The 24,977-nt window shown below is 46.4% G+C and overlaps 12 protein-coding genes across 12 annotated transcripts; 5 read left to right on the top strand and 7 right to left on the bottom strand.

Annotated features, from left to right (window-relative positions):
- Positions 1 to 207: 207 nt before the first annotated feature.
- TOT_010000356 (aminopeptidase N) lies at positions 208 to 3,300 on the top strand (the record flags this gene model as incomplete). Its single annotated transcript, XM_009690895.1, has 2 exons — positions 208 to 2,403; positions 2,452 to 3,300. The coding sequence occupies 2 exons, from the start codon at positions 208 to 210 to the stop codon at positions 3,298 to 3,300; spliced, it is 3,045 nt and encodes a 1,014-aa protein (XP_009689190.1).
- A 220-nt stretch (positions 3,301 to 3,520) lies between these two features.
- TOT_010000357 (hypothetical protein) lies at positions 3,521 to 3,715 on the bottom strand (the record flags this gene model as incomplete). Its single annotated transcript, XM_009690896.1, has 1 exon — positions 3,521 to 3,715. The coding sequence occupies one exon, from the start codon at positions 3,713 to 3,715 to the stop codon at positions 3,521 to 3,523; it is 195 nt and encodes a 64-aa protein (XP_009689191.1).
- A 243-nt stretch (positions 3,716 to 3,958) lies between these two features.
- On the bottom strand, positions 3,959 to 4,908 carry TOT_010000358 (exosome complex exonuclease rrp41; the record flags this gene model as incomplete). Its single annotated transcript, XM_009690897.1, has 4 exons — positions 3,959 to 4,123; positions 4,180 to 4,250; positions 4,286 to 4,628; positions 4,723 to 4,908. The coding sequence occupies 4 exons, from the start codon at positions 4,906 to 4,908 to the stop codon at positions 3,959 to 3,961; spliced, it is 765 nt and encodes a 254-aa protein (XP_009689192.1).
- A 419-nt stretch (positions 4,909 to 5,327) lies between these two features.
- Positions 5,328 to 6,205, bottom strand: TOT_010000359 (uncharacterized protein; the record flags this gene model as incomplete). Its single annotated transcript, XM_009690898.1, has 3 exons — positions 5,328 to 5,452; positions 5,486 to 5,675; positions 5,834 to 6,205. 3 exons carry the CDS (start codon positions 6,203 to 6,205, stop codon positions 5,328 to 5,330), a joined length of 687 nt encoding a protein of 228 aa, XP_009689193.1.
- A 544-nt stretch (positions 6,206 to 6,749) lies between these two features.
- On the bottom strand, positions 6,750 to 7,796 carry TOT_010000360 (conserved hypothetical protein; the record flags this gene model as incomplete). Its single annotated transcript, XM_009690899.1, has 6 exons — positions 6,750 to 7,076; positions 7,133 to 7,320; positions 7,377 to 7,415; positions 7,463 to 7,570; positions 7,611 to 7,704; positions 7,740 to 7,796. The coding sequence occupies 6 exons, from the start codon at positions 7,794 to 7,796 to the stop codon at positions 6,750 to 6,752; spliced, it is 813 nt and encodes a 270-aa protein (XP_009689194.1).
- Positions 7,797 to 8,043: 247 nt separating this feature from the next.
- TOT_010000361 (conserved hypothetical protein) lies at positions 8,044 to 9,609 on the bottom strand (the record flags this gene model as incomplete). The annotated part of the gene is made up of 2 exons (XM_009690900.1): positions 8,044 to 8,769; positions 8,812 to 9,609. 2 exons carry the CDS (start codon positions 9,607 to 9,609, stop codon positions 8,044 to 8,046), a joined length of 1,524 nt encoding a protein of 507 aa, XP_009689195.1.
- A 208-nt stretch (positions 9,610 to 9,817) lies between these two features.
- On the top strand, positions 9,818 to 10,213 carry TOT_010000362 (conserved hypothetical protein; the record flags this gene model as incomplete). The annotated part of the gene is made up of 2 exons (XM_009690901.1): positions 9,818 to 9,919; positions 10,052 to 10,213. 2 exons carry the CDS (start codon positions 9,818 to 9,820, stop codon positions 10,211 to 10,213), a joined length of 264 nt encoding a protein of 87 aa, XP_009689196.1.
- Positions 10,214 to 10,498: 285 nt separating this feature from the next.
- On the top strand, positions 10,499 to 12,572 carry TOT_010000363 (transporter; the record flags this gene model as incomplete). The annotated part of the gene is made up of 3 exons (XM_009690902.1): positions 10,499 to 11,210; positions 11,321 to 12,284; positions 12,401 to 12,572. The coding sequence occupies 3 exons, from the start codon at positions 10,499 to 10,501 to the stop codon at positions 12,570 to 12,572; spliced, it is 1,848 nt and encodes a 615-aa protein (XP_009689197.1).
- A 160-nt stretch (positions 12,573 to 12,732) lies between these two features.
- On the top strand, positions 12,733 to 14,024 carry TOT_010000364 (conserved hypothetical protein; the record flags this gene model as incomplete). Its single annotated transcript, XM_009690903.1, has 2 exons — positions 12,733 to 13,854; positions 13,971 to 14,024. The coding sequence occupies 2 exons, from the start codon at positions 12,733 to 12,735 to the stop codon at positions 14,022 to 14,024; spliced, it is 1,176 nt and encodes a 391-aa protein (XP_009689198.1).
- Positions 14,025 to 14,030: 6 nt separating this feature from the next.
- On the bottom strand, positions 14,031 to 16,182 carry TOT_010000365 (uncharacterized protein; the record flags this gene model as incomplete). The annotated part of the gene is made up of 4 exons (XM_009690904.1): positions 14,031 to 14,469; positions 14,596 to 14,722; positions 14,908 to 14,996; positions 15,029 to 16,182. 4 exons carry the CDS (start codon positions 16,180 to 16,182, stop codon positions 14,031 to 14,033), a joined length of 1,809 nt encoding a protein of 602 aa, XP_009689199.1.
- A 313-nt stretch (positions 16,183 to 16,495) lies between these two features.
- Positions 16,496 to 16,651, bottom strand: TOT_010000366 (hypothetical protein; the record flags this gene model as incomplete). The annotated part of the gene is made up of 1 exon (XM_009690905.1): positions 16,496 to 16,651. The coding sequence occupies one exon, from the start codon at positions 16,649 to 16,651 to the stop codon at positions 16,496 to 16,498; it is 156 nt and encodes a 51-aa protein (XP_009689200.1).
- A 95-nt stretch (positions 16,652 to 16,746) lies between these two features.
- On the top strand, positions 16,747 to 24,205 carry TOT_010000367 (HEAT repeat containing protein; the record flags this gene model as incomplete). Its single annotated transcript, XM_009690906.1, has 7 exons — positions 16,747 to 19,689; positions 19,846 to 20,186; positions 20,381 to 20,972; positions 21,417 to 22,043; positions 22,296 to 23,666; positions 23,827 to 23,894; positions 23,926 to 24,205. The coding sequence occupies 7 exons, from the start codon at positions 16,747 to 16,749 to the stop codon at positions 24,203 to 24,205; spliced, it is 6,222 nt and encodes a 2,073-aa protein (XP_009689201.1).
- Positions 24,206 to 24,977: the final 772 nt, after the last annotated feature.

Genomic DNA, 24,977 nt, shown 5'->3' on the forward strand with positions numbered 1-24,977 from the left:
AAGAATAAGCAAATGGTTGATTGTTCGTAGCTGGTGCAGAAGACACAAATGTGTACAAGGAATCCAGCACTTCGAAGGGTAATGAGTGTGAATGGGTGTAGTCAGCATCGAGAATTGGCGAACAACGTATCTTAAATACACATCTCCCCATACATACACAAGTCTCCAATTGTAGAAAAATTTATCCAAATTCTTCATGGTAATGTTATGCATTTAGGATTTGGAACAATACTGTTGTTACTGACACTAATAACATATTATTTTAGCCTTGTGAGGATCTCATCAGTTAAAGTTATCTATAGAGGATATCATTCAGATTCTATTGAATCGGAAGAGGAAAACCATATGCTTAATCGTAACACAATAGCGATAAGAAGGTTATCTGCTATTTTGAGAAGCAAAAATTTAAATACGTATATATTATCTCCGGAATCTGGACTTAAATTATACAAAAGCAACTACAGCTCCGATTCTAGATCTCTTTACCCAGTAAAAAATTTGGAAAACACCAAATTTGACTATATATCTCCATTTATCTTGAACAGCAGTCTTAAACCAGCATATTCGACGATGAGCAGCTCTTCCACAGTTACGTCGACGCAGGCGGATACGACGAGTGTAACGCTGAAGCCGGTGAAAAAGTACGTCGAAATTTTCAGGAAGGACTATAAGCCGCCCGAGTTCGACGTGCTTAACGTGTACCTGGAGTTCGAGCTGGACGACACGAACACGAAGGTGAAGTCGAAGCTCGTGATGCGCCGAAGGCCGAACACGCAGCCCGGCAACCTGGTCCTCAACGGGGACGAGCTCACCTGCAACTACGTGGCAGTCGACGGCCTGGAGCTGAAGAACGTGACGGTCTCAGGGTACACGCTCGACGTGGACGGGAACATGACGGTGCCGAGCACGTTCCTGCCGCCGGACGACTCGAGGACGTTCACAGTGGAGACGCACGTGACGGTGGACCCGAAGCACAACACGAAGCTGCTGGGACTCTACAAGAGCAGCGCCTCATTCTGCACGCAGTGCGAGCCGCACGGGTTCAGAAGGATCACGTACTACCTGGACAGGCCGGACGTGCTGAGCACGTTCAAGGTGAAGGTGGTGGCGGACAAGAAGCAGTACCCAGTGCTGCTGAGCAACGGGAACAAGGTGGCAGCAGGACAGCTGGGGTCGATGCACTTCGCAGAGTTCGAGGACCCGTTCCCGAAGCCGTGCTACCTGTTCGCACTGGTGGCAGGAAACCTGGCCTCGATCTCGACGACATTCACGACGATGAGCGGGAGGAACATCCTGGTGGAGCTCTCGTCGGAGCCGGAGGACGTGGGAAAGCTGAAGTGGGCGCTGCACAGCGTGGTGAAGGCGATGAAGTGGGACGAGGAAAAGTACGCGCGCGAGTACGACCTGGACGAGTTCCACGTATTCGCAGTGCGCGACTTCAACTTCGGAGCCATGGAAAACAAAGGCCTCAACATATTTAACACGGCGCTGCTGCTGGCGGACGTTAACACGACGACGGACAGCGAGTTCGTGAGAATCATGAGCGTGGTGGGCCACGAGTACTTCCACAACTGGACGGGAAACAGAGTGACCTGCAGAGACTGGTTCCAGCTGACGCTGAAGGAGGGCCTGACGGTCTACAGAGAAAACCAGTTCTGCGGAGACATGTCGAGTAAGCTGAGCAACAGAATTAAGGACGTCCAGTACCTGATGTCAGTGCAGTTCGCAGAAGACGCAGGACCAATGTCGCACCCAATCAGGCCTGAAAGCTACATATCGATGGACAACTTCTACACGGCTACGGTCTACGACAAGGGCTCATTCGTAATAGGAATGTACGAGTCGCTGCTGGGAGAAGAGGGATTCAGAAAGGGGATGGACCTGTACTTTAAGAGGCATGACCTGAGCGCAGTGACGTGCGACGACTTCAGAGCGGCGATGGCGGACGCGAATAAAAAGGACCTCACGCAGTTTGAGCGCTGGTACCTGCAGAGCGGGACGCCAGTGGTGGAGGTGGTGAAGGCGGAGAGACAGGGAGATAAGTACCACCTGGTGCTGAGACAGAGCACGCCGCCGACGCCGAAGCAGCCAGTGAAGCTGCCATTCCACATTCCGCTGAGACTGGGCCTCGTCGGAAGGAAGTCGGGCAAGGACCTGCTGGGAAACCTGCTGGTGGAGCTGACGGAGGAGGAGCAGGAGTTCCAGCTGGGCCCAGTGAGCGAGGACTGCGTGCTCTCGCTGAACAGAGGATTCTCGGCGCCAGTCAAGGTGAAGTTCGAGCAGCCGGACGAAGACCTGCTCTTCCTGATGCTCTACGACACGGACGGGCTCAACAGGTGGAACGCCTCGCAGTCGCTGGCGACGAAGGTGGTGCTCGACTTCACGAAGAAGCTGGAGGCGCTGGTGAAGGAGACTAATAAGCCGGTGAAGGAGGCAGCGGCGATGCTGAAGACGCCGGAGGAGTACCTCAAGGCCTTCGAGAAGCTGATGGAGACGGACCTGGAGTACAACGAGAAGGCGCTGTGCATGAGTCTGCCGGACGTGGACATTCTGGCCTCGAAGATGAAGCCGTACGACCCGGGGCTGCTCTACGCGAGTCTGGGCGCGCTCAAGAAGGAGCTGGGCAGAGTCTACCGCCACAACTTCATGGAGCTCTACAGCCTGCTGACGCTGAAGCCGGGCGCCACGGACGAGCTGACCAAGGAGGACATGGCGCGGCGCTTCCTGAGGAACACAGTCTTCAGCTACCTCGTGAGCTCGCGCGACATGGACGCGGTCGACCTGGCGCTCAGGCACTACCGCAGCGCCGCGACCATGAACGACAAGTACGTCGCCTTCGTGAACCTGATGCACATGGACTTCCAGGACAGGAAGGCAATCGTCGACGACTTCTACGCCTACGCGCGCGGCGACGCGGCGGTCGTGGACAAGTGGTTCAAGGCGCAGGCGGTCTCGGAGCTCGACTCGTGCGTGGACCGCGTGCGCGAGCTCATGGGCCACGAGGACTTCATCATGAGGAACCCGAACCGCTTCAACTCGCTGGTGACGGTGTTCGCGCACGGCGAGAACTTCCACCGCGAGGACGGCGAGGGCTACCGCCTGCTCACCGACGCGGTGCTCGCAGTCGACGAGCTGAACCCGCACGTCTCCGCGCGCTGCTGCACGAAGCTCATCAAGTACGCGATGCTGGAGCCGCGGCGGTCCGCGCTGATGAAGGCGCAGCTCGAGCGCGTCTTCAGGACGCCGAACATTTCCCCCGACCTCTACGAGATTGCGAAGAAGGGGCTCGAGTTCGCGTAGATCCAACCACAGCGGTGCGCCTGAGTGGACATTTCAAGGCTCTTGTCACTCGGTCGGTGACGAGTACCTACGATGTATGCATAGACCACTACATTAAGTGCTGCTAGTGAGTTTACAGAGTCATTTACTGGCGAATGACGACTTTAATGGTTTTAATGTGCTACTGCGATAACACCAGATTTATATGAGTCGACTGTCTCTACAAGTTGCGGCTGTCAGATTAGTTGTGGTACATGAACAGCTTCTTCCGCGACGTTTGCACCTTCAGGTATATCAGGAAGCCGAAAAATCCAACCACGTGACCGACGAACAGCAGGAATATTATGTAGTCGAGCGGGTCCTTCTTAAACCGCTCGTACGCGAAGGAGAAGTTCCAGTAGTAGTTGCTGGGCGCCGAGAGCCGCATCCTGTCCATTGCGAATGCCCCAAATTTATAAACACACCAGTATATTTAGTAATATTTTAACAAAACGCGTGTTAATGTTTTTAAATGGCGGCCTTGTTCAGTTTATTGTGTAATTTGGAAGGTCCAACCACACATACTATATTAAGCAATGAATGGTGAAAATAGCAATTAAAATGTTTAAAATAAATTAGAAAATAGGTTTGCTCGTGCTTTGAGTTGAAACCGGCCAGTGTGTAGTTGATCTGTACAGCTTCACTCCGAGTGTATCTTTTGATTCAACGCTACTGCTTTCTTTGAATAATTCCGGAGCACTTCCCTCGCGTAGTCCGTGAACTTTTTCGATGCTGCGAATGCCGCTTCGACCATTGTGTTAATCTCCTCCAGGTGTATCTTGGACTTGTAGTCCATGTATATGATCTACGAAATTTTAGCTTGCTTGGTTAACACCACTGAGTGTGTTTGGCGCGACTTACTTTGTCTGTTGAGCTTTCCACTGCTACACACAACACTGCCGTCGATGCTTTCAGCTCCATTTGGTTTGGGTCTGCATTTAACAGCTGTTTTATGTTGTCCGCTAACCTGTTAATATTATGGAATCCAGACTGATTACTGTTGAGGATGACACCAGGTCCTTTATTGCCACTCCTGCGTCCACCAGTGCCACTCCCACAGCGTTCAACACTGTGGACTTGATGCTTCCGTCGTACTCTATGATGTTCACGAACACGTTGAGTGAGCATCCTTTGTAGTAGTGCGATATTATCATTTCCTGGTAGGTCGATTTTACTGACAGCGACAGGTCCTTTATTACTCTTTCGTTTTGCGAGTTTTTAACCCTTTTCTCAGTTGCCATTACTATCTCACACCTAATATCTATCCTCTCCTCCGCAATTCCATATGTGTTTTTAGAACTTCTGGGATCCTACATCAATAGAATAGACAAGTTGTCGTTTTTAAATAGTCTGTGTTTATTATTGCTAACGTTCATTTTTATTATCCCTTATGCTAATTGTTACCTCTTGTGGGCCCTTTACGAGCACTTGCACTTTATTTAACCCTTGAATCAACTCCGATACTCCATCATAGTCCATAAAATCAACGCTACAGTCCGAGCCGCAGTACAGTTTTGTCTTTCTCAGCTCATCCTTCCTCCTTCCATCTAGTCTCAGTCCTTCTAGGCTAAAGTACTCTATTTTAGACATTATTATCACCAATTATTTCCCGTTTTATTTAATTTATTTTTATTTTACATTTTTGTCACATACAAATATTAATTTGCGCTTTTTTAATATGATTCTGTCGCCACACATATTTGCACACTGCTCCTATTTATTCACATAAATCAAGTCTTGAAAACATTATTAAACATAAAGAATTGCGTGCAACTGTATACTAACTAGATTATGCTGTTTTTGGCCTTGAAGATGATGACTCTTCACTGTGGTTCATCTCTTCGCGTGGTCTCTTATTCGACGTAAACTCCTCTTCTTCCTCCTCCTCCTCGTCTTCAAAGTCCTCCTCATCTACACATCGTTATTTGCGTGTTTCAAGATGTTTCTAATTTTCTAATAATGACTACTTCCAGCTACCTTTCACTATTTAAGTTGTTTTATCTACATCGTTATCTGGTTGTAAACTTACAGAAATCTTCATCTTCGACGTCTGGTTGATTTTCCGGGTCAAACTCGTCATCTTCCTCGTCGTCCTCGCTCTTGTACTCAGCTTCGTAGAACTTTTTCAAAACATCTGATATTGTTTATTACGGTTGTCAAAAGTTACCTTCGTCTTCTTCCTCCTCCTCGTCGTCCAATGCTTCGTCTGATGAGTAGTTATATTCTGCTCCGTTGGAGTCGACTTGGTCCAGCACTTCCAGGTTCGGAAGACATTCAAACACAACATCTCTATAATTTTTCTCATTCGCCATAGGGTTCATTGCGAGTCCCAAAACTACCAAGTCTGGCATGGTGTTCTAAATATTAGTAAGCTTTATGGGCTGTAACATCCACGGTAACTGTGGCTTGTTGAGTGCTCATTAAATATGAGACAGTATACGCTAACTAGCTCTTTCTGCTATGCACTCGATGTGTGTCTATAATATTTCTAAGTTACATAGTTTCTAGTTTATACCAATGATTCGACATCTTTTGGGTTTTTGAGATGGTTACCGCCCATCTGCAGTATCTTCAGGTTTGGGAACAGCTTCGGGATCATCGTGAACACTATCGGATCCGAGATATAGTTGTCCGTCAACTCCAGCACCTTCAGGTTAGGCATTTCCGGGAAGTTGGTCAGCGAGGTCAGGCCCGTTCCGTTGAGAGACAGTTTGCTTAGGTTTCTGAACTTTTCGAGTTTCTCTCCTTCTTCCATTGATATTGTCTTGATTGAGGAGCCGTCCAGTATCAGCTCCTTGACTTTCAAATACACACTTGGATTATCGGCTTCTTCCACACCGTATTCTTCTCTTAGGTTTTTCAGATGGCTTTCCAGTACTGAATCCATTTTGAAAACTTGGTGCGACTAAAAAATATTTCGGTCTCTATTTAGTGGACGCTCTATAACGTTAACAAACACTAGAAATTGTACAATGTGTTATCTAATATTTACTTATAATATACTGTAGATTAATGATGATTAATTGGATTTTGTCTCTTATAAACTTTGTTTAATTAAAATTGCGTACCTATTGGGTGCCAGGAGAAGGTCTAGGTTATCACGTTATCGATTTACGTTAACAATTTCTGGTTTAAAGATTTTCAATTCAAGGTTGTGGAACTCGAACGTTTGTTTGTTTATTTGCTGTGGTTGCAGGTCAAATTGTCAAATTATGTGGTACACCACATACACATAAAGATTCCAAAAAGTCTCCCTATTACCAAAATATTAAAACACAAATTTAACACATTATTATTTTCACTCATTGTTTCGGTTTTTTGTCCTGGTTGTTCCTTTTTAATCTGCAGATAAATTAATTACTTAATTGTTTGTTCTTTGTTGGATCTTTATAATTTCGGCCTTTCGCCTTCACTAATTCTTATTTGTTCTCTTACCTTACTTGCGATGGTACGAAATACTTGCTTAGTGGCACCTTAGCCTGTTCCGGTTCCTTTTTTTCCTCCTGAACTTGCTTTTGCTCGTGTGTTTGTTGCATTACGCTTGGGTGTATGTTCATCATTATTGGTGGCGGCTGCGGTCTAAAATTCATGATGTTTGGCATCATTGGTATTTGCAAGAATGGAGCCATTGGCGGTACTGGTGGCATTGGAGCAACTGGCATCTGCATTGGTGTGTAAGGGCCTGGTGCTTGAATCACATTGGGAGGAGGTCTGGGTGTATAGCTGGAATTATTCATCGGTTGGGCTGTCTTCTTTTCCTAAATTAGCGAATTAGTGTAAATGTCAATTATAACTTCCTGGTTCCTCTTCTTACCTCCTTTTTGTGCAGTTTTGGCATATGGCTCCTTAGTTCCAATTCAAACTCGTCTGGAGGTTCTGGGTCGTGAAATCCCTTTTTATTCTTTTTTGGCTCCTTTTCTACTGGTTTGTTTTTCAATTCCCCCTCGATTTCTATTACACATCTTGGTTTATCTTCGGAATCGGTTGAGTAATCCGATTCGTCTGTGTATTTGTTAAATCATGTCGTTATTACAATAAATGAGCACTCTAATACTTACCTGATGAACTCTTTTCTTCTGACTCATCACTTTCAGTTTCTAAACCATAATGATTTCCGTAATCGTCGATGCGTATCTATACGTACCCTGTTCCTCCTTATCCTTCACTTGTTTTGTTTTATTGTATTGATCCCATAACTTTTCTATTTTTTCCTTTCTTTCGAGAGACTCTGCGTCGATCCTTCCAATGATTGCTACATGGTCGTTACAACGTGTATCATTGGTATAAATTACCTTTATGCGTTAACTCGTCCAACTCCTTCTTCAATTTTTCTGGGTCTTCCAGAAGCTTCTTTGATGTTTTCACTTCTAATCTCGCCTTTTTTCTCTGAATTCCATATTTATTTCCTGAATATCGCTCACCTTCTCCTTCTCCTTCTTTTTAATTCTTTTGTTATATACTTCAATTGGCGTTGGCATTTTTATTATCAAATATCAATTTAAAAGAAATATCATATTTATTTTTTTTTACTAGGTCATTAATTCGAACATAAACACATACTAGCCTTCCCTCGTTTACACCTTGGGGTGTACCATCATATAAACAAACTAACTAGTTTACACATACTCTTATACCTTATATATTTTTATCTGTTACTGAATATTCGTGGACTCATAAATGTTAAAATTTATTAAAATTACAACACTTTAAAATTTGACTTAAACTTTACTTTGGCTCTTCTGCCGGCTGGTTGTTTCCCACTGCTACGTCTTCCTTTGTTTTCGCTGACACTTCGTTCTGGTCTTGGAAGTTATATATTGAGTCTCTGTTGTTTTGGAAGTTTTTCAGCTGCTTCACCAGGTCCGTCAGCCTCTCTTTCGGCGAGTTTTTAACTATGCTCAGCTGCTTCCCCTTGAACTTCAGCGTGTCTCTCACGAAGCGCAGCCTATCCTCTGTGTTCTGCATTGCCAGTGCGTCGTACCTTTCCGACGCGTTAAGGTGGTAGTCGAATGCTGCGTATGCTGCTATTTGTGCGAATCCCTGGTTGATTGTGTTTTCGATGTTGAACTTGTTCAGCCTGTCGTCGATGACGTCGAAGAGCTTACTTCTGTTCTTCACTCTCGTGTGTGCGTAAGGCTGCTCCAGCAGTTGCATGATTTCTGCTTCTGCTGTGTTGCACGTTTCGTACAGGTTAACTATTTCGTCCACTAGTTTTGGCACGTTTTCTGGTTCCTTCAACACCGGCTCGTCTTCGTACGGTGACACCAGTGCCTTTATGAACGGCTCTTCCAGCACCACTCTGTTGATCAGCACTCTTCCTAGCACTCTTCCTGTCACTATCAGGTTCTCTCCTGATCCGTCTACTACTACCTTCTTCGATATTAGTTCTGCGTACACTGCCAGTGGTGCCAGTTGCAACGACTCTGGACTTAAAAAGCACAATCCGTATACCTGAACATTTACATTTTTTCCTAATTATTTTATTTAACTTACTTCCTTTTCTCCCAGCTTATCTATTATTGAGTTAAATATGCTTTCCACGTGCTTTCCTCTAAATCTAATAGAGTCTTCAAATCCCAGCTGCAGCGGGTTCGGGTTCAGCGAGTACTGGTCGATCAGTATTGGGAAGAACGAGAGCACCTTCTTCCCTGGCGCCCATTCCACTGGCCACTCGTTGATTCTACCGTTTGACACTCCTATTTCGTATTCTTCCACGTTCAACTCGGTATTTAACCCTGAACCGTACAGTGCCGGCCTTTCTCCTCTTTCTATATCCTCTGTCGATTTACCGTCCACGTTGGTGGTCACTGTTTTAATCTCCTCATTCTCATACTCCTTATTTTCTTCCAGACTCTTTTCAGAACCTTCGGTTTCTGTTGTTTTAGTTATTGAATCCCAGTCGAAATATTTGTTATCGTCCGACGATTCTACACCTTCTGTTAATTCGGACATATGATCTGTGTTGTCTATATATACTGCATTTTCTTTTTCCATTCTTTCAGACACTGATTTATAGTCATTTTCGTTTCCAGAGAGGTTTAAATTTTCCGGATCGATGCTCAGATCATCCTTCAGTCTTGATAACACCCTCGTAACCTTAAGTGGCTGTGACTTTCGATTTAAAGATTTTCTTTGTAAATTAGAAGGAATGAAAGAGAGCGGTGATTTGAGACATGTCAATCTGGTATTTCTATATATACACTCAACTCTAGTTGAAATATTAACATTATTTGCGATTAAAACATATAAAACAAAGTAACAGAATACACTTAAAACCTTACACATATACATTATATTCACACATTATAAAATTGAGTTTGGTTATAACTTAAAATATCAACTCATATTAATTATTATGTTGTTTGATTACATACAGGATTCCATATCAAACCCCCATTGATAAAACTCAAATTAATAACTATATTAGTTAAGGTTTATTTTTAACAAAACAATGTTAACATAAACTCAATTGACGTGTATATAAATTTAAATTATAAATATGAATAAGAAATTGGATACTTTACTGGGTACACTAAATAGGATAAAGGATATAGCATTAAAATTTAAGAATCCAAACTTCAATTCATATTTTTATAAAAAGGTAATATTATTTGTTATTTTGGAATTATATTTGCTGAAAAATAGATATGTTAAATATTACATTTTTAAAACTATAATTATCTAACACATACCGTTATAAATATTTTTTATTCTAGTTTATATTTAAATATAGGCTGAAGATGCTGCTGCAATGCTTAATCAAAAGCGTGATTCCATTTCTCAGCGGGAAATAGATAGTATGATGGAAGAATATAATGAACTCGAAGATGTGTTGAATAGACAACAATCCGTACAAAATATGTACTATAGTAATGAACCTAAAGTTGAAAAATAATATTAGAATTTATATACTTATTATTTTACTTTTTATTCTTGCACCTGATAATATCTTGTTGCGTACACAAACATTACTATGTTTTATTAGCTGAATCAATGGTAAAATTATTTTAAAATATTTTTTGTTTTAATAATTTGATGTGTGTTCATCGAACTGTTGATTAATAGGGAGATGCTCTTATTTAATTTTATAATATTCAGTTGTTAATTAGGTCATGGGTTAACTGATCTGATTTAGCATTTATTGTCAAAAACACACTATAGAATAAAATAGGATTGAAATATGAATCCTGAACATGGAAGTGCCGATGAATACACACTTCCTGAAAGTAATACACATACTCACAGTAAAAGGAATCTTAATGAATTCAGAGATATAGATTTAAACACACCTAGCTCAGATGGCCCAGTTATACCGGTTTTGGAGTTGGACTTGCACAAAAATTATGGAATCAAACGGGAGCCGCTGAAAGCCAAGCCGGACTCAACTTTGAGGAATCCTCTCATTAGCGTTGTATTCAGTAGGCAGGATACTAACACACCGACACTGTCGCCTCTGTCAAGGCAGCACAAGAGTATAATTGCAATCGCGTTCTTCCTGACGTTCCTCTCCAACTGCGTCGGACACCTGATAAGGGAGCCGCTGTTTACGACCAAGGTTAACATACAAAAGAGTTTTGGAAGTACCACGCTGCAGCTGGCATACCTGGACATCGCATACCTGGCTTCGTATTCAATTGGCCAGTTCATAACGCCAATAGTGTTCCCAAGGTCACACATCGTCATGTTCGTCTGCTTCTGCCACCTGCTCTTGGGGATTTGCCACTTTTTCCTGTTTCTACTGAATAATTTATCGGGCTTTGTTGTAATATATGGAGTTACAGGGTTCTCTTGCGCTATTTTGTGGCTGGCTCTGTACAATGACCTGCACTCGTGGCTGCCCATAAACTATAGAATGCTCCTCATCACATTCTGGTGTTGCGCAGCCGAGTTAGGTAAGTGAATTAGGCATAAAACGTTAAAATGAATGGTGAATTGATGTAAAATAGAAACTAGATACTATTGGTACAGAGTTATTTTATTCAGACTCATGTATTTTATGCAGGACTGTGCTTTGGGATCATCATGTGCGCCCACGTTCAGACCACGACGAGGTGGAAAGTGCTCTTCATGATAACAGCAGCCTTCAACTTCCTCACGTTCATGCTGCTGTTCACGTGTTACATAAAGCCGAAACCAAACTCAGGAGATTCTGAGCAGTTGGAAGTGTACGTGCCACGGGAGAAGCTGTTCGACCCGGTGAGCATTAGCAAGGAAAACTACAGAAACATCGTGAGCGGGATTAAGAGAATATGGCAGCAGGCGCCGGTGGAGGTGGACCTCCTGCCGACGATCGAGGCATCGGAGCTTGCAACGAGTAGAAGTCGCGCGATAAGGCTGTGCAAATACCTGGGTAAGAAGGTGGGACAGTTCTTCAGGAGGACTGGGAAGCGGGTATTGTTCATAGTGAGGGTGCACCTGGACGTCATGAAGAGGGTCCAGTACCTGACGCTGTACACAGTGGGCTACACGTCGCTCAAATCGGCAAGGAACTGCTTCGCATTTTGGATATCGTTCTACCTCACGACGAACCTGAAGTACTCGATACAGTACGGCATCTACGCCACGCTCGTGTTTCAGCTGGGCTCGTGCGCAGGGTCGCTGATCGCAGGCATGTTCAGCAAGCTCGTGCTGCAGAACCACCACCTGACGGGGTGCAGCATATCCGCAGTGTTCAGCTTCCTGATGCTGGCGCTCGTCTACTTCATGGACCTGGGCACAATATGGAAGTGTTTCACGTACGTATTCCTGGTAGGCCTGGCCACAAATTGCACGGAGATGCTGATAACGACCAGGGGCCTCAAGGCGCTCTGCGACCAGAGTTTAAGTAAGTTTCTGTGCAACACGCGCATACACAGTTTCTTAGACGAGGAGGAGAAGGACTACTCGGTGTCACTGGGTACAACGCTGTCAATAGCAAACTTCTTGTCTGTCTTCCAAGGGTACATATCGATCTACATAGCACACCAGTAAGTTATAAGTGAGGAAGAAGTGGCAGATGCTATTTATTTAGAGGGTAGATATGTGTAGGAATGATGAAGTGTGGTATAATAGATAGGTAAACAGTAGAGTAACAAATGGTCAGTTCCTGTGCCATTGCTATCATAGTGTGTGTAAGTGCATTTAAATTATGTTTTTGCAGCTTCGGATGGAATAAGATGTTCCTCTATCTAATACTAATGATGTTTTTGTCCACTGGGGCACTAGGAGTGCCTTCCAGGAAAGAAATAGAGAGGTTAAAGCACCCAGTACTGTAGTTTCAAGTGTATTTTAATGTATTCACATGTTGTTGTGTTCTATATAGGCATTGTTGTATTATATTCTGATAAGATCACCAGTTGTGGAAACTTTTGTGCAAAGGCACTTAAAACCTAATAATAGCATTAAAACGTTTTAATTTTTAATATATGGACAAATATGAGTAGTTCTTTGAGGGATCTTATGCGAAGAGAGAAGGAATCTCGGAAGAGGACCTCTACAGAAACTACTGACTCGAATAAACAAAAAATACAAAAAACATCGCAACCTGAGTATGACAAAGTAAAGGATGACGGGAAACCTACATTTAGTGCGTCTACAAATCCCAAACCTGAACATAAAGTAGCAGAATCGCTCAAACTGCCGGCAGATTTCTTTGATGAACCCACGCAACACACTCACAATTCTGCCAGTTCTCTTGATTATGGCGTAGATGGTACCTCAGAGCAGTTGGAATTTAAAGCGCCGGCGCCTTTGAATTTAAACAGGGACGCGCAACCGAATCCGCAGTTTAACCCGGCACTGCTGGAGGAGCCGGGAGAACTCGACGTCCTCGAGGAGACCTATGAAGTACTCGAAGATGACCCTGAACAGTCCGACGCAGCGACGGACGTAGATGAGCGGAAGGTCCGCCGTCCCAAGGAGTCTCCTGAGGAAGGCAAGCCGGAAGACATCGAGGTTCTCGACGAGGCGAGGCTGGTCTACGATCAGCTGAACACCGCCTACTGCAGCAACTTCGAGTTCGAGCACGAGAGGATCCTCAGGGAGGCTGGCATTCAGGACGACGGCACTGGCGCCGCCGCCCTCGCCGGCGTGGAGAGTGACGATGAGTCTGAGGAGGCGAGGAGCAGGAGCGTGATAACGTCCTCGAACTTCGGCGCCGCAAACCTGTCAGTCAGCGCCAGCGAGAACCTGCCCGTCGGCTTCTTCGACGACCAGAACGTGGACGCCAAGGCTCGTGGGAAGCTGACCGCTAAGGAGGCGCGTCAGAGGATACGGGAGCTGTCGAGGAAGCGTGCCCTTTACCTGAACGAGGCCAAGTACGTTCAGCAGAAGTTCCTGGAGGGCCACCGGGAGCGGCTGCGCATGGAGAACGACCAGGTTGAGGGCTCTGAGGCCCTGAGGCAGCTCCAGCATAAACTCACTGAGATTAAGGGCGAGCTTGTGCTTGACTCCTCCGACCTTAAGGTCGACCCTGACAGGGACGCCAAGGTTGAGCATGTTCTGGGCGATTACGCTGACCTTGACTACGACGACCTCTCCTGGATGTCCAGGTCATTGGTATAGCCATAACCTGACTTGTAAATCAATATTATTGTGATCTATTTTGTTTGTTTTAATCATTGATCAGCATTTGGTAGTTGCTGTTACGCATTTAATTATACTTTAGGTAGTAGTTATTGCAAATTTACGAGCTGAGCACTTGTCTTATGCTGTATATTTTTGAATAGATTCTACTATATTACAAACGTTGCTGCGCCCTTGTTACTCGCCTGTCTGTTGGTCATGTTGTGTATTCTATTGAAGACTTTGGCGCTCCTCGTGCCGAACTGAATTGCTCTCTTCTTAAAGTTGCAGCAGTGCCTCAGGCCGAGTTTGTGGCATATCTCCCTCAGTATCCACTTGTTCACGTACAGTGACACTGACCTTGATCCTGGGCTACTTATAAACTCGGAGTTTAAAAGCACGCTACTGTCAATGTGCCCGTATATGCCTAGTTGTCTGAACCACTCTGGTGGGTCCAGGTAGTCGACGATCACTGCTGGACTCAGCGGCAACTCTCCCAGGCATTCAAGTACGTTGGCTGAAAGGAACGGGTACAGGGCCTTGATATTTCTATGGTTTAACACTCTGTCGTCTCTGCCCAAGTTACGTTTCCACAGCCTCAGAATATCCCTAAAATCCCATTAAGTATATTTATAACGTTCGAATAGCAAGGCTGTAAGTATGCTTTCTAACTATAAAATCTGTAAAAATGCCCCTGGTAACTCTAATTTATTACTACTTTAACTATTGCGGTACTTGTTTATTTCACTGCTGAAACTCGTCTTCTCATTGAACATTTTAGCTGATACGTGCCTTCCGTATCCTCCAAACAGTTCATCTGCGCCCGTGCCCATTACCACATACTCACTCTTACTTATATACTCTGGAGCATTCATTTAATTTTTTCTTGTTTAATTATATACTTACATACATTCATTCGTATATTAATACAATTTACGTAGTAAACACACCTTTGCAGTACTCGGAATCTGAACTGAACTTTTTATACCTAAAAACGAATATTTTAAATTTAATAAAAATACATTTCCAACGGTGGTATGTTGCTACTTTCATCCGTATCAGCGTTAGCGGAGTCCGATTCATTGACCATGGTGTCAGCTTTCATCTCCTCAGCCAACTCACCCCTTTCAGATTTCCTGTAATATTTGTTATATATTCCGGCGCTTACTTATCCTTGGATACTGTTACTTTAAAGTTTATTGACTTCAAAAGGGCTGTGTTGTTCTTAAATGTTGACCAATACTCAGTTTCGAAGAACTCCTTGGAAAACAGGTACCCTTTCAGTGCTCCTGCGTAGTACACTGAGGCTGATATGTTCAGGTCCATGTGCGTTTGATTTGGGTAACTGAGTCCGTATATCTCCGGCTCGTCTCTCAGGTATTCCTCCGGGTCAACATCCACCAGTATTAACCTAATGTCGCGGTCTGGGTAGAGTCTAATTAGCTCCTCGTATGTGAATAGCGAGGTGATCCTATCTGGCGAAGCTTTAGGGTCAAACGACACATTTATCAATTCAATACACATATCTTTAAAGCTATTTAGTGCGATAAGTGCTATTAGGGATGAGTCGACGCATCCGGAGAATAATATTGATATAACGTCTTGGGTGATTCTAAGTTTAACTAACTGCGATATACTTTCCGCTAGCGATGCGGCTACCTTATCTACGACCAATGAAATTGTTTCAAAATCTATTGTGTTGTAGTCTACATTTTTTGTTTGTGCCAGCCTATGCAGGTGGTTTTGACTGCGTTTGAAGAGATATGGAGTATCCCCGAGTGCTAGAAATACAAATGGCGGAAACTCGTACCATTTCGAATGTGTGTTAAATGATACGTTAGAGATTGTAAAAGAAGGCTCGAAGGAAACTAGCAACGACTTGGAGCCATGTTGGTCCTTTGCAACGACCACAAATCCGCCGTGGAGCGAAACATATACCAAAGAGTAGGATCCGTTGGTGTTTGAAATAATATTACAAACTTCGTGAACAGATTTATTGCAAAATTTGCTTGTTAAATCCTGGTAAACATCAAAATATCCATATAGAGCCGTTGCGCATACACCACAAGAAACTGCGATGTTGTTGGATTTAATTTTTAAATCAAATTTTTTAGTTTTGAGATCTACTGTACCATTACAAACATTCAATTTGGCAAGCTCTCTATCAAAGCATAACAAATCACAGCTGTTCAATTCAGTAAAAAAAAGATCTAAATTGTCTGAAGATTCGTTTACTTGGATAAATTTGGATTCTAAAGCAGAAAAATTAATGTGTTCATTTTTTGGATATAAAAACAGGTTAAGATAATCATTTTCAATCATTTATGGAAATGTGTACGTGTTTTATCTAATTTGAGCGATTTTACTCAGTAAAGGATACAAATTTGTGAAACACAGTGGTATGTGAGGAACAAAAGGAATCTGAAAAGATAAGTATAAATATGTTATTTGATTTCTGTGTTATGGATATAGTTTACAAAAAGAAATTGGAATTCTGTAATATACAACGATCCATATGTAGAATCAATATGTTTTAAATGTTGGGTATCGGTACATTGTGAGCAGTAGTATAGTTAATGTGTGTTAATCAGATTTATATGATTTTATGTGATTCTATTTTCTCTGTGCTTTTAAGTTATTTTTGTAACATATTCAGCCTTTGTTTCAACAAAACGACATTTAGTACGTTTGGTTCTAGTGCCGCCCGTACTATATCATCACTATTAAAATAAAACTTAAACACATAGTCAAATAGGTTGTATTTTCGCTTTTCGGTTTTAAATGTGTACATTAAATAATTGTCTTTCCGAATTTTCATAATTGATAGCCTATTGATATACTTTGTCTATTTAACGCCAAGATCCTGATTCTTTTACGTTTTTTAAAATGACTAACCAGACGCAAATAAAGGAAGAACAAATGTCTGTTGTGAGAGATCCTAGTACTCAAGTGAACAACTCAGAAGGTGATTCAGCTGTATATCAGTTCGAAAATATGACTCTGGAGCAGGTAGCCAACGAGGTCGAGGAATCCAGGAGGTTCGATCTTCTAAAATCGTACCTGCTGCAGCTGTCGAGCTGTGACTACCTGGAGCAGTCAGATGTCGTGAGCGACGCGAACTATTTGAGGAAGTTGGTGAGGTCGGAGGACACACAGCTCCAGACCAAGGTGGCAGAGCTGCTGCTGCAGTACGTCAGGCTAATGAAGGTAAACACAGTCTACGACACAAAGCTGGGTGGAATCCAGGATTCCATGCTGCTTTACAAACTATACCAGGTGGTACACGACGATTCGTGCCACTACCTCCTGCCGAACCTGAAGGCGGGAGAAGTATTCAGCAAGTTCCTGTGCACGCTGTTATCAATCGCCTCATCAGAGTACGTCTTCAACTCGGTGGTAAGGCTATACCAGAGGACAGTGCAGAACATCCTGAACAAGTACAAAAGGGATTCGGGAGCAGTGGAGGAAATGAGCACGGACGACGCACGTGTGGTCATCGCAGTGATGAAGATGCTGCTCACGCTCACGAGGTCATTCGGGTCGCCGCCAGCACCATCAGAGGTGCTGTGCTCACTCTCAGTGGCAGTCGTTAACTCGACGAAGGCGCACCTGTGTAGACTGTACAGCTATAACCTGATGGCCTTCTTGATAAGGGACATCACAGATAAACAAACAATCGACAACCTACTTAACGGGCTCGACGCAGCCCAGCGCAACCAAGTCACATCACTAGTCAAGGAGTCAACGAGTCTGAACAACACATGTAACTGGAGGTTCAAACACTCGCCAGTGGATGTCGCAAGAAGGAATCAAAATGATCAGACCTCTCCGAACAACGCAAACGTACATTCAAGCCCCTACAACCAGCAGACGGCAGATTTAGCTAATCAGGCCCAGAATGAGTCTACGAGACAGCAAAAAACTGGCACAAAGGATTGGGAAAGGACGCCGTCTCGCAATTACATGAATACATTGACCCAGAACGATCAATCGAGGAGATTACAGAGTCCACTTCCAGGAGTGGTCCCCAGGAGCCCGCAGAGCATAAGCAGATATAACGCACGGTCCGGAAGCAGCTCTAGCAACAGTTCCGTCATATACAGATCGGGAGATGATAACGGAATCTCCGGTAAAGACAAGGAAGCTTATGACCAAAGAAAGCAGAAGAATAGTCTGGGCACGCCGTCACGACCGAGTGGACAAGGCCCGCTCCCAAGCAACTGGTACAGAGACCTGTTCAAGACATTTGACACGAACAGAGGAGAAGGAAAGAACGTGGTGGTGGACAAAAACGCCTGGAAGCTGAAGAACGACCAGCTGATTGCCGCACTGACGCTGCTGGACAAATACGACAAGGTCGACCTTGAAGGAGTGTCGCCGCAGTTCGTGAAGCTGTTCGAGCTACTGCTGAAGAACGAGTCGGCAATCCCTGTGGTGGTGAACTCCCTGAACCTGTTCACGATGCTGTTGGTGAAGAGCGAGTGTGACCTGCTGACAGTGAGTAAGTCGCACACGCTCGCGGACCTGCTCTTCCAGAAGCTGAAGGACAGCAACAAGAAGGTGCGCGACGCATGCATACAGGCGCTGGTGGAGGTGACAAAGAGGTGCAGGCTGACAGTGGTCTCGGAATCGGTGAAGAAGGCGCTCTCAAACGTCTCGCCAACCTGCAGAGAGAACATGTGCAACTTCCTTAACGGGAAGGTGGTGCCGACGTCGGACGCGGGCTTCTTTGAGAAGCTGAAGCAGCTGCTGACAATCCTGGCAGACGACGTCAGGCAGATTAGGTCGGACAAGGTGCCGAAGGTGAGGAGCGCACTGGCGTCGCTCCTGGACGTGCTGGACGATTTCGACCTGGTGTACGCAAATCGGCCAGCAACCGCGGGACACACGGAGGACGCAGCCACACAAGTAGTCGAAGGCGCGAAGACCACGGCCAACGAGTTCGTGCTGACGAAAGAACAGCAGGCGAGTCTGGTGATAGACGACAGCGAACGCGTGCTCACTACGGCGAACACTACGAGCAGCCACGACACGACGACTGTAACGAGTTATTATGACGCGGAGTCGGGCTCGGAGTTTAACGTGCCGCAGTTGGATCAGCAACCAGCCACGGTTGCGGCGGCTCAGCCCACCAGCGCCGCACCAAGTGCTGGCACAACGGAAGCTGTGAGTGCAAACGTGGTCCCTAGCGACACCGCAGCAGCTGAGGAGGGTCAGCAGGAGGTAAAGAGTGAGCCTTTGGAGACGGCCAATGTCACTACGAGAGTATCCTTCGCCGACCAGAGTGTCAACGCCACGAGAGTGGCCAACAGAGGAGTCGCACAGGCTGATCGTGCACCCGAGGATGGCTCAGGGCAGGTACAAGGGCAGGCACAAGATGCCGCAGCCAGGACTGTCAGGCTCCCCTCAGTTACGTCCATAGATCCGAGGACGGGAGTTGAACGGAGGAAGATAGTCGCAGTGAACTCGCTGCAAAAGGCAGTGGACGAAAAGGTGCTGGACGAGTTTAAGACAAACGACGTCGCGGCGCTTAACAGAGCGCTGTACAACCTGACGCAGTGGATGGCGAACCACAGGAGGGTACAAAAGGTAAACGATTACTACCTGCTGAGGCTGGTCAACGAGTACCACAGGGACTTCAGGGAGCCAGACGTGCTGCAGAAGTTCTACACGCTCATGTGCAAGGAGGAGCTGTCGGAGGAAGGGCTGACTGAGCTGATGCTGATAGTGAAGAAGTACAAGGAGCCGATGGTGATGGTGAGCCTGATGCTCACGAACAACAGGAACATAGACAGGTTCCTGAACCCGGTCAACTACGCATACGCAACAGTGCTCGCGATAGAGAAGCAGGACGTGCTCAATAACACGAGTGCCAGGCACCAGGCGAGCGGCGAGCAGAGCAGCAGCGAGGACAGGGACCAGGACCGCTGCGGCAACAACAGCGATATCATAACCGGCAGCACAGGAATGTGCGAAGTTAACCAGATGATCCTGAGCGTCTTCGAAACGATCAGCACCACGGTCAGCAGACAGTATCTGTCAATCGACACGGACCTGCAGGTCAAGATCATGGACTTCCTGGCATACTTCGTTAAGACCTCCAAGGACCCGTACGCAACCAAGGCCTCGGAAGTGCTCTGGGTGCTCGACGACACCTACGGCATCTTCAAGTACTTGGACGACAGGCAGGTTAATCTGCTGAAGTTCTCGAGGCCCTCGAAGGACCTGAAGACGGCATGTAGAACCGCAGAGTCGAGGATAAGGAAGTACGTGTCGAGCGAGTTGTACAGCTGCATGTTCGAGTTGGACCACGAGCGCAAGAAGAAGTAAGTAAAATATTGAAAGTAATAATGCTATTTAGTTTTGTGATTTAGGTAGCAATAATGTTAGTTAGTTTTGTGATTTAGGTAGCAATAATGCTATTTAGTTTTGTGATTTAGGTAGCAATAATGCTAGTTATTTGGTCTAGGTAGCAATGTTAGCTAGTTAATGTCATAATCGCTTGCAAAAAATGGCGTAGGGCGTGCTCGTTCTGGAAGGGATACCTGGGAAATTCGAGCAGAAAACGTGATGAGATGCTGATGAGTGATTCGAGGAAGGACCTGATAGCATGGCTGGCATGCTGTTTGTTTGAAAACAAGTGCGAAAGAGTCGCGATAGAGTTGTTTGAAATGATGGTGGACTACCTGGAAACGATGGAGCTGAAGTTCTCGTTGGAGGAGTCGATGTGGCTGGCGGAGTGCTTCCTGAGTTACGCAACATTCGGGAAGAACCTGAGCAAAGCACTGGCAGTGTTCACGAAAGTGTCAAAGATGATGAAGTACTCTCTTGAAATAGCGAAGACGATGTGCAGCTACCTGGAGTCGATAGAATTTAAGTGGGTGGAGGTGATCAAAGAGGCGCTGGAGGAAGTGGCGAGGACTGAGACTGCGGACCACGAGTTGTACGCATACGTTTCGAGAAAGTTGATGTCAAACTCAAACTTCAGAAACTCAATAGACGAGGCGAAAACACTGGTGAACAGCGAGACGAGTAGCCAGATGAATGAACACTCGCCATTAAACGCAGGCTCGATCAGCCAGAGCCAGGCTGAATCACTATTGGCGATTCAAGTCGCAGCGAGTTCGATAGAAAGACAGGTTGAAAACAGAGACATAACAGGGATGAAGAGGACATCCTCGGCAGATCTGAGAGCAGAGGCCTCGGATTTCAGAAGAGACATTAAGAGGAGGTCACCAATAGACCGTTACCACCACCTGCAGCTGCAGGAACAGCAACTGGTGGAGCAGTTACAGAGGTCACCCAGAACACTTGAGCTGCAGCAGCAGTATCACCAGCAACAGCAGCAGCTGTACCAGAAGTTGGATCAGCTGCGCCAGCTGCGTCAGCAGAACCCGAACCAAAACGTGTACGCAGAAATACAAAAACTGCGCCAAGAGCACCAGCAGCAGACACAGCACTTCGTCAGGCAGTTGGAGGAGGAGCAGTACAACATACAGCAGCAGCAGCTATTGCAGAGAATACAGCAGTTCGAGGAGCAACAGAGGAAGCGCCAGCAGCGGGAGCAGCGTGAACAGGGTGAGAGCGCACAGCTAGAGGAAACAGAAGTGGATCCGGTTCAGGAACTCCATAGAGTTATCCATCAAACGGTCCATCAGGTGGCGCAGGCACAGCAAATGCACCAGTTGGCTCAGGAGACGGCACAGCGGGTTCAGCAAGAGGTACAGAAGGAGCACGCACAAAAGGCAGAGGCCGAGAGGGCTCTGCAAGCTGCACAGCAGCAACAAGTACAGCAGCAACAAGTACAACAGGCCGAGGGCCAGCAGGTGGACGCGAATGTGGCCGGCAGAATGGTGCAGAGAGTCGTTTCGAACGCCCAGGCGCCTGAGTCGAGTAGTAGGGAGGCGTCCCTAGAGAGCTCCAGTCAGACGTTGAATGACCTGAACGAGAAGTACAAGAAGCCAACACCGTCACTGGAGACGCTGACGACAAACCCGTCTCTGGAGGCAGTGGAGACGCTGACAACAAACAGGTCTCTGGAGGCAGTGGAGACCCTGACAACAAACAGGTCTCTGGAGGCAGTGGAGACCCTGACAACAAACAGGTCAAACAGTGACAGGACCCAGGAGCTCGAAAACTCGAACGAGTTTGGCCAGTTGTCGCAAGAAACCGGACGTGAGGAAGTGCAGCAGCTGAGAGGAGTGCAGGAGTCTGAGAAGGAAGAAGTCGGCACGAGGTCAGAGAATGCAGCTCAAGTCCAGAAGGAGAGGCAGCAGTCGGAGGTACCGGGAGACCAAGCAAAGCTGACAGGCGTTAAGGAGGCCTCAGAGCGCGTAGAACAGGCCCAGTTGAGAAGGAACGTCGTGGCGTCAGTGGAGAGGTGGCCCCAGGTACCAGCAGAGAGAGTGCCGCAACTGAGAACGTCGAACAGGGAGGAAGTGGCACCCCAGAACATCATGCAGGAAGTGATACTGGGCGAGGACGTGACGATGGACCTGGAGTCGTGCAGAAGCCTCTCGCAGCAGATAGTCGAGAAGCCAGTGCGCAGCCTGGAGCAGCAGCCGAAGGCCTCAAAGCCGCCGTACATGAGCGCGACGCTGGAGGAGACGAGGTACGTTTTCGTGGGAGACTGCCACGGGTCTGACAAGAAGGCGACGGCCGAGGCTGCCTCACAGAGATTGGAGGCAGTTATGCAGGGAGTCCACGAGCAGTTACAGAGGGCCAAGTCGAAGAGACGCAAGCTGAACACCGGAGACGCTCGCAAGGGAGGCCGCGAGGAAGAGGAGGAGGAAGTTGCAGACAGACGCGGGAAGAGCTTGAGAGCGAACGAGAAGAGGACCAACGAGGAGGAGGCGAGGCTGGGGGATAAGGACAAGGACCTGCAGAGTCGCAAGGTGCACGCAGACCTCAGCAGGCTGGTCAGGAGCTACGAGAGGCCGGGAGTTGTCCAAAACCTGGAGGACGAGGACGAGGACGAGGAGTCAGAGGAACTGGAGCAAAGGAGGGTGGACAGACAGAAGAGCGCTTCCGTCTCAAGGCTGATCGACAAGGAGGCCTCGAAGTACCACCCCTACATCCAGAGCCTCACGGGGAACTTGGCACCCGCAGCGGCGCTCGAGCAGGAGAACGAATGCAGCTCCTCGGACGAGAGGCTCTGCCTGGACACGGTGAGCGCAGACGCGAAGGAGGGGCGCGACTCGAACGAGGGCACTGCGACGAGGTCGGAGAGCAGAAGGTCGCTGGTGGACATGGCCGGCTACGAGGAGGAGAAGTCGGCGAAGAGGCCCTTCAGCACGAACGTGGCGCGCGCAGTCGACTTCGTGGACAGCGACCCTGACTGCCTGAGGGACGACCTGGGCCTGAGCCTGGTAGAGACGGTCCTCTCGCTGTGCTCCAGAGTCAACGACGTGTGCCTGGTGAGCAGCTACAGGGAGTACCAGAGCCTGCTGCCGACGCTGTACCCGGCGGACGTGCCCGCGACGCTGGCGCAGACCTTCGGCCAGGTGCTGAGGCACCGGGGCGCGCTCAAGGGCACGTTCCTGCGCCTGCTGACGGCGCCGCTCCTCGAGGCCTCACACAACGCGCTGCTGCTGCTCACGAAGATGGCCTACAAGAACGTGCAGGCCGGCGAGTCCACTGCGGCCCTCACCGGGGCGATAGTGCAGGCACTGGAGGTACGTCGAGCACTCACTCAATTTTTTCAGGTTTTCAGGCTGGTGACCGGGCGTCTGCAGGAGAAGTCGGTGCTGCGTTTCTGCAACGTGGTGACGAACCTGCTTGCGCTCCCGAAGGCGCTCTTTCAGGACGTAAGTTTCCGCGACCTAGTTGGTAGTTAGGTAGAGCACTTATCAATGAAGTAGCAAATGGGTTCCGTTTACGGACGTATACATATTAGATAGTTTAAGTAGTGGATATTCTCGCTATATATACAGCTATGGTCTATGGGCACAAGTAAACGCTGTTTAGGAAAAGCTGTACTCGCTGGTCAGCTCACTGGTGTCGGAGAACGCGCTGAAGCAGCCGAAGAGCGTGATGTAAGTTTCAGGGTCTAAACGAGAAATGTAGGTACAAGCTGCTGGACGTTATGATCGAGGTGAGCATGGAATCACTGGGCGGGGAGCTGGACAGGCTGATGATGGCGAAGCTGCGGTTCACGAAGATCCTTCAGATGCAGATCCTCGTCGGACTCAGGAACACTGACGCCGGGCTCGCGCCGGAGTCCGAAGCGCTCAGGCAGAAACACATGGCCTTCATCGGCAGGCTGGAGAGCTACCTCAGGACCAGCAGGGCGCAAAACGTGGACAACGTAATCCGCACATCCAACTATATAGTCAGAACGATCTAAGCTAAATTCATTATAATTTAAGGTTGTAGAATTAATTTTCTATTCTATCCTTACGTGCCCTTTTCTATGTGGGAGAGTTTTGTGGTGGTAATTTTTAGACTACCAAGGAACAAATCAGTAAATTGTTTAATAATTCCCACTGGCGCTCTTCGAATTAAAGCAATATTTGCTTAGGTAGCACCCGCCATTTGGTACTGGGACATAGTTTCTAGTCGACTGAAATTTGCGAAATCTGCAATTTTGATTTATTATAGGAGACTGGCTTTATACATTTGGCTTGTCTCTTTTTTTTAACCGGAATATAGGTTTAAATTAATTATCAATTTTGTGCCTCTCCAGGGGGATGTTTTGTGTAAATTTGTTCTCTACAAATTTCTCTGTTTTTTAGGTCTTGTGATAGGAACGACTGTCTTTCATTCGTGTTCTCGGCTAAATATAAATTTTATATGCCTTGAGCCCTGTTGTTCTTTGTTGTACCATAGTTTCAACTCACTAAATCGCTATAAATTTATAGGATTGGGAAAGAATAAAAACTGTTTTATAGATTTAATTTCAGATTTAATTCTCAAAATTTGTTTTTATTGTTGAAATTACAGCCTTAACGTAAATAGACAGATAAGGATAGTAAATAAGTCTATCATAAAAAGGGCCATTTTTATCACGTTACCCTTTTATACGACGAAAGAATTGTGTAAAAGTATATGAATTAATACGCTCAAGTTTAGAAAGTTATAAATTGGGCAAATACACTATTTTTTGTATTATTATCTTG

This window comes from Theileria orientalis, chromosome 1 (assembly GCF_000740895.1).
Source record: "Theileria orientalis strain Shintoku DNA, chromosome 1, complete genome".
Lineage (NCBI taxonomy): Eukaryota > Apicomplexa > Aconoidasida > Piroplasmida > Theileriidae > Theileria > Theileria orientalis.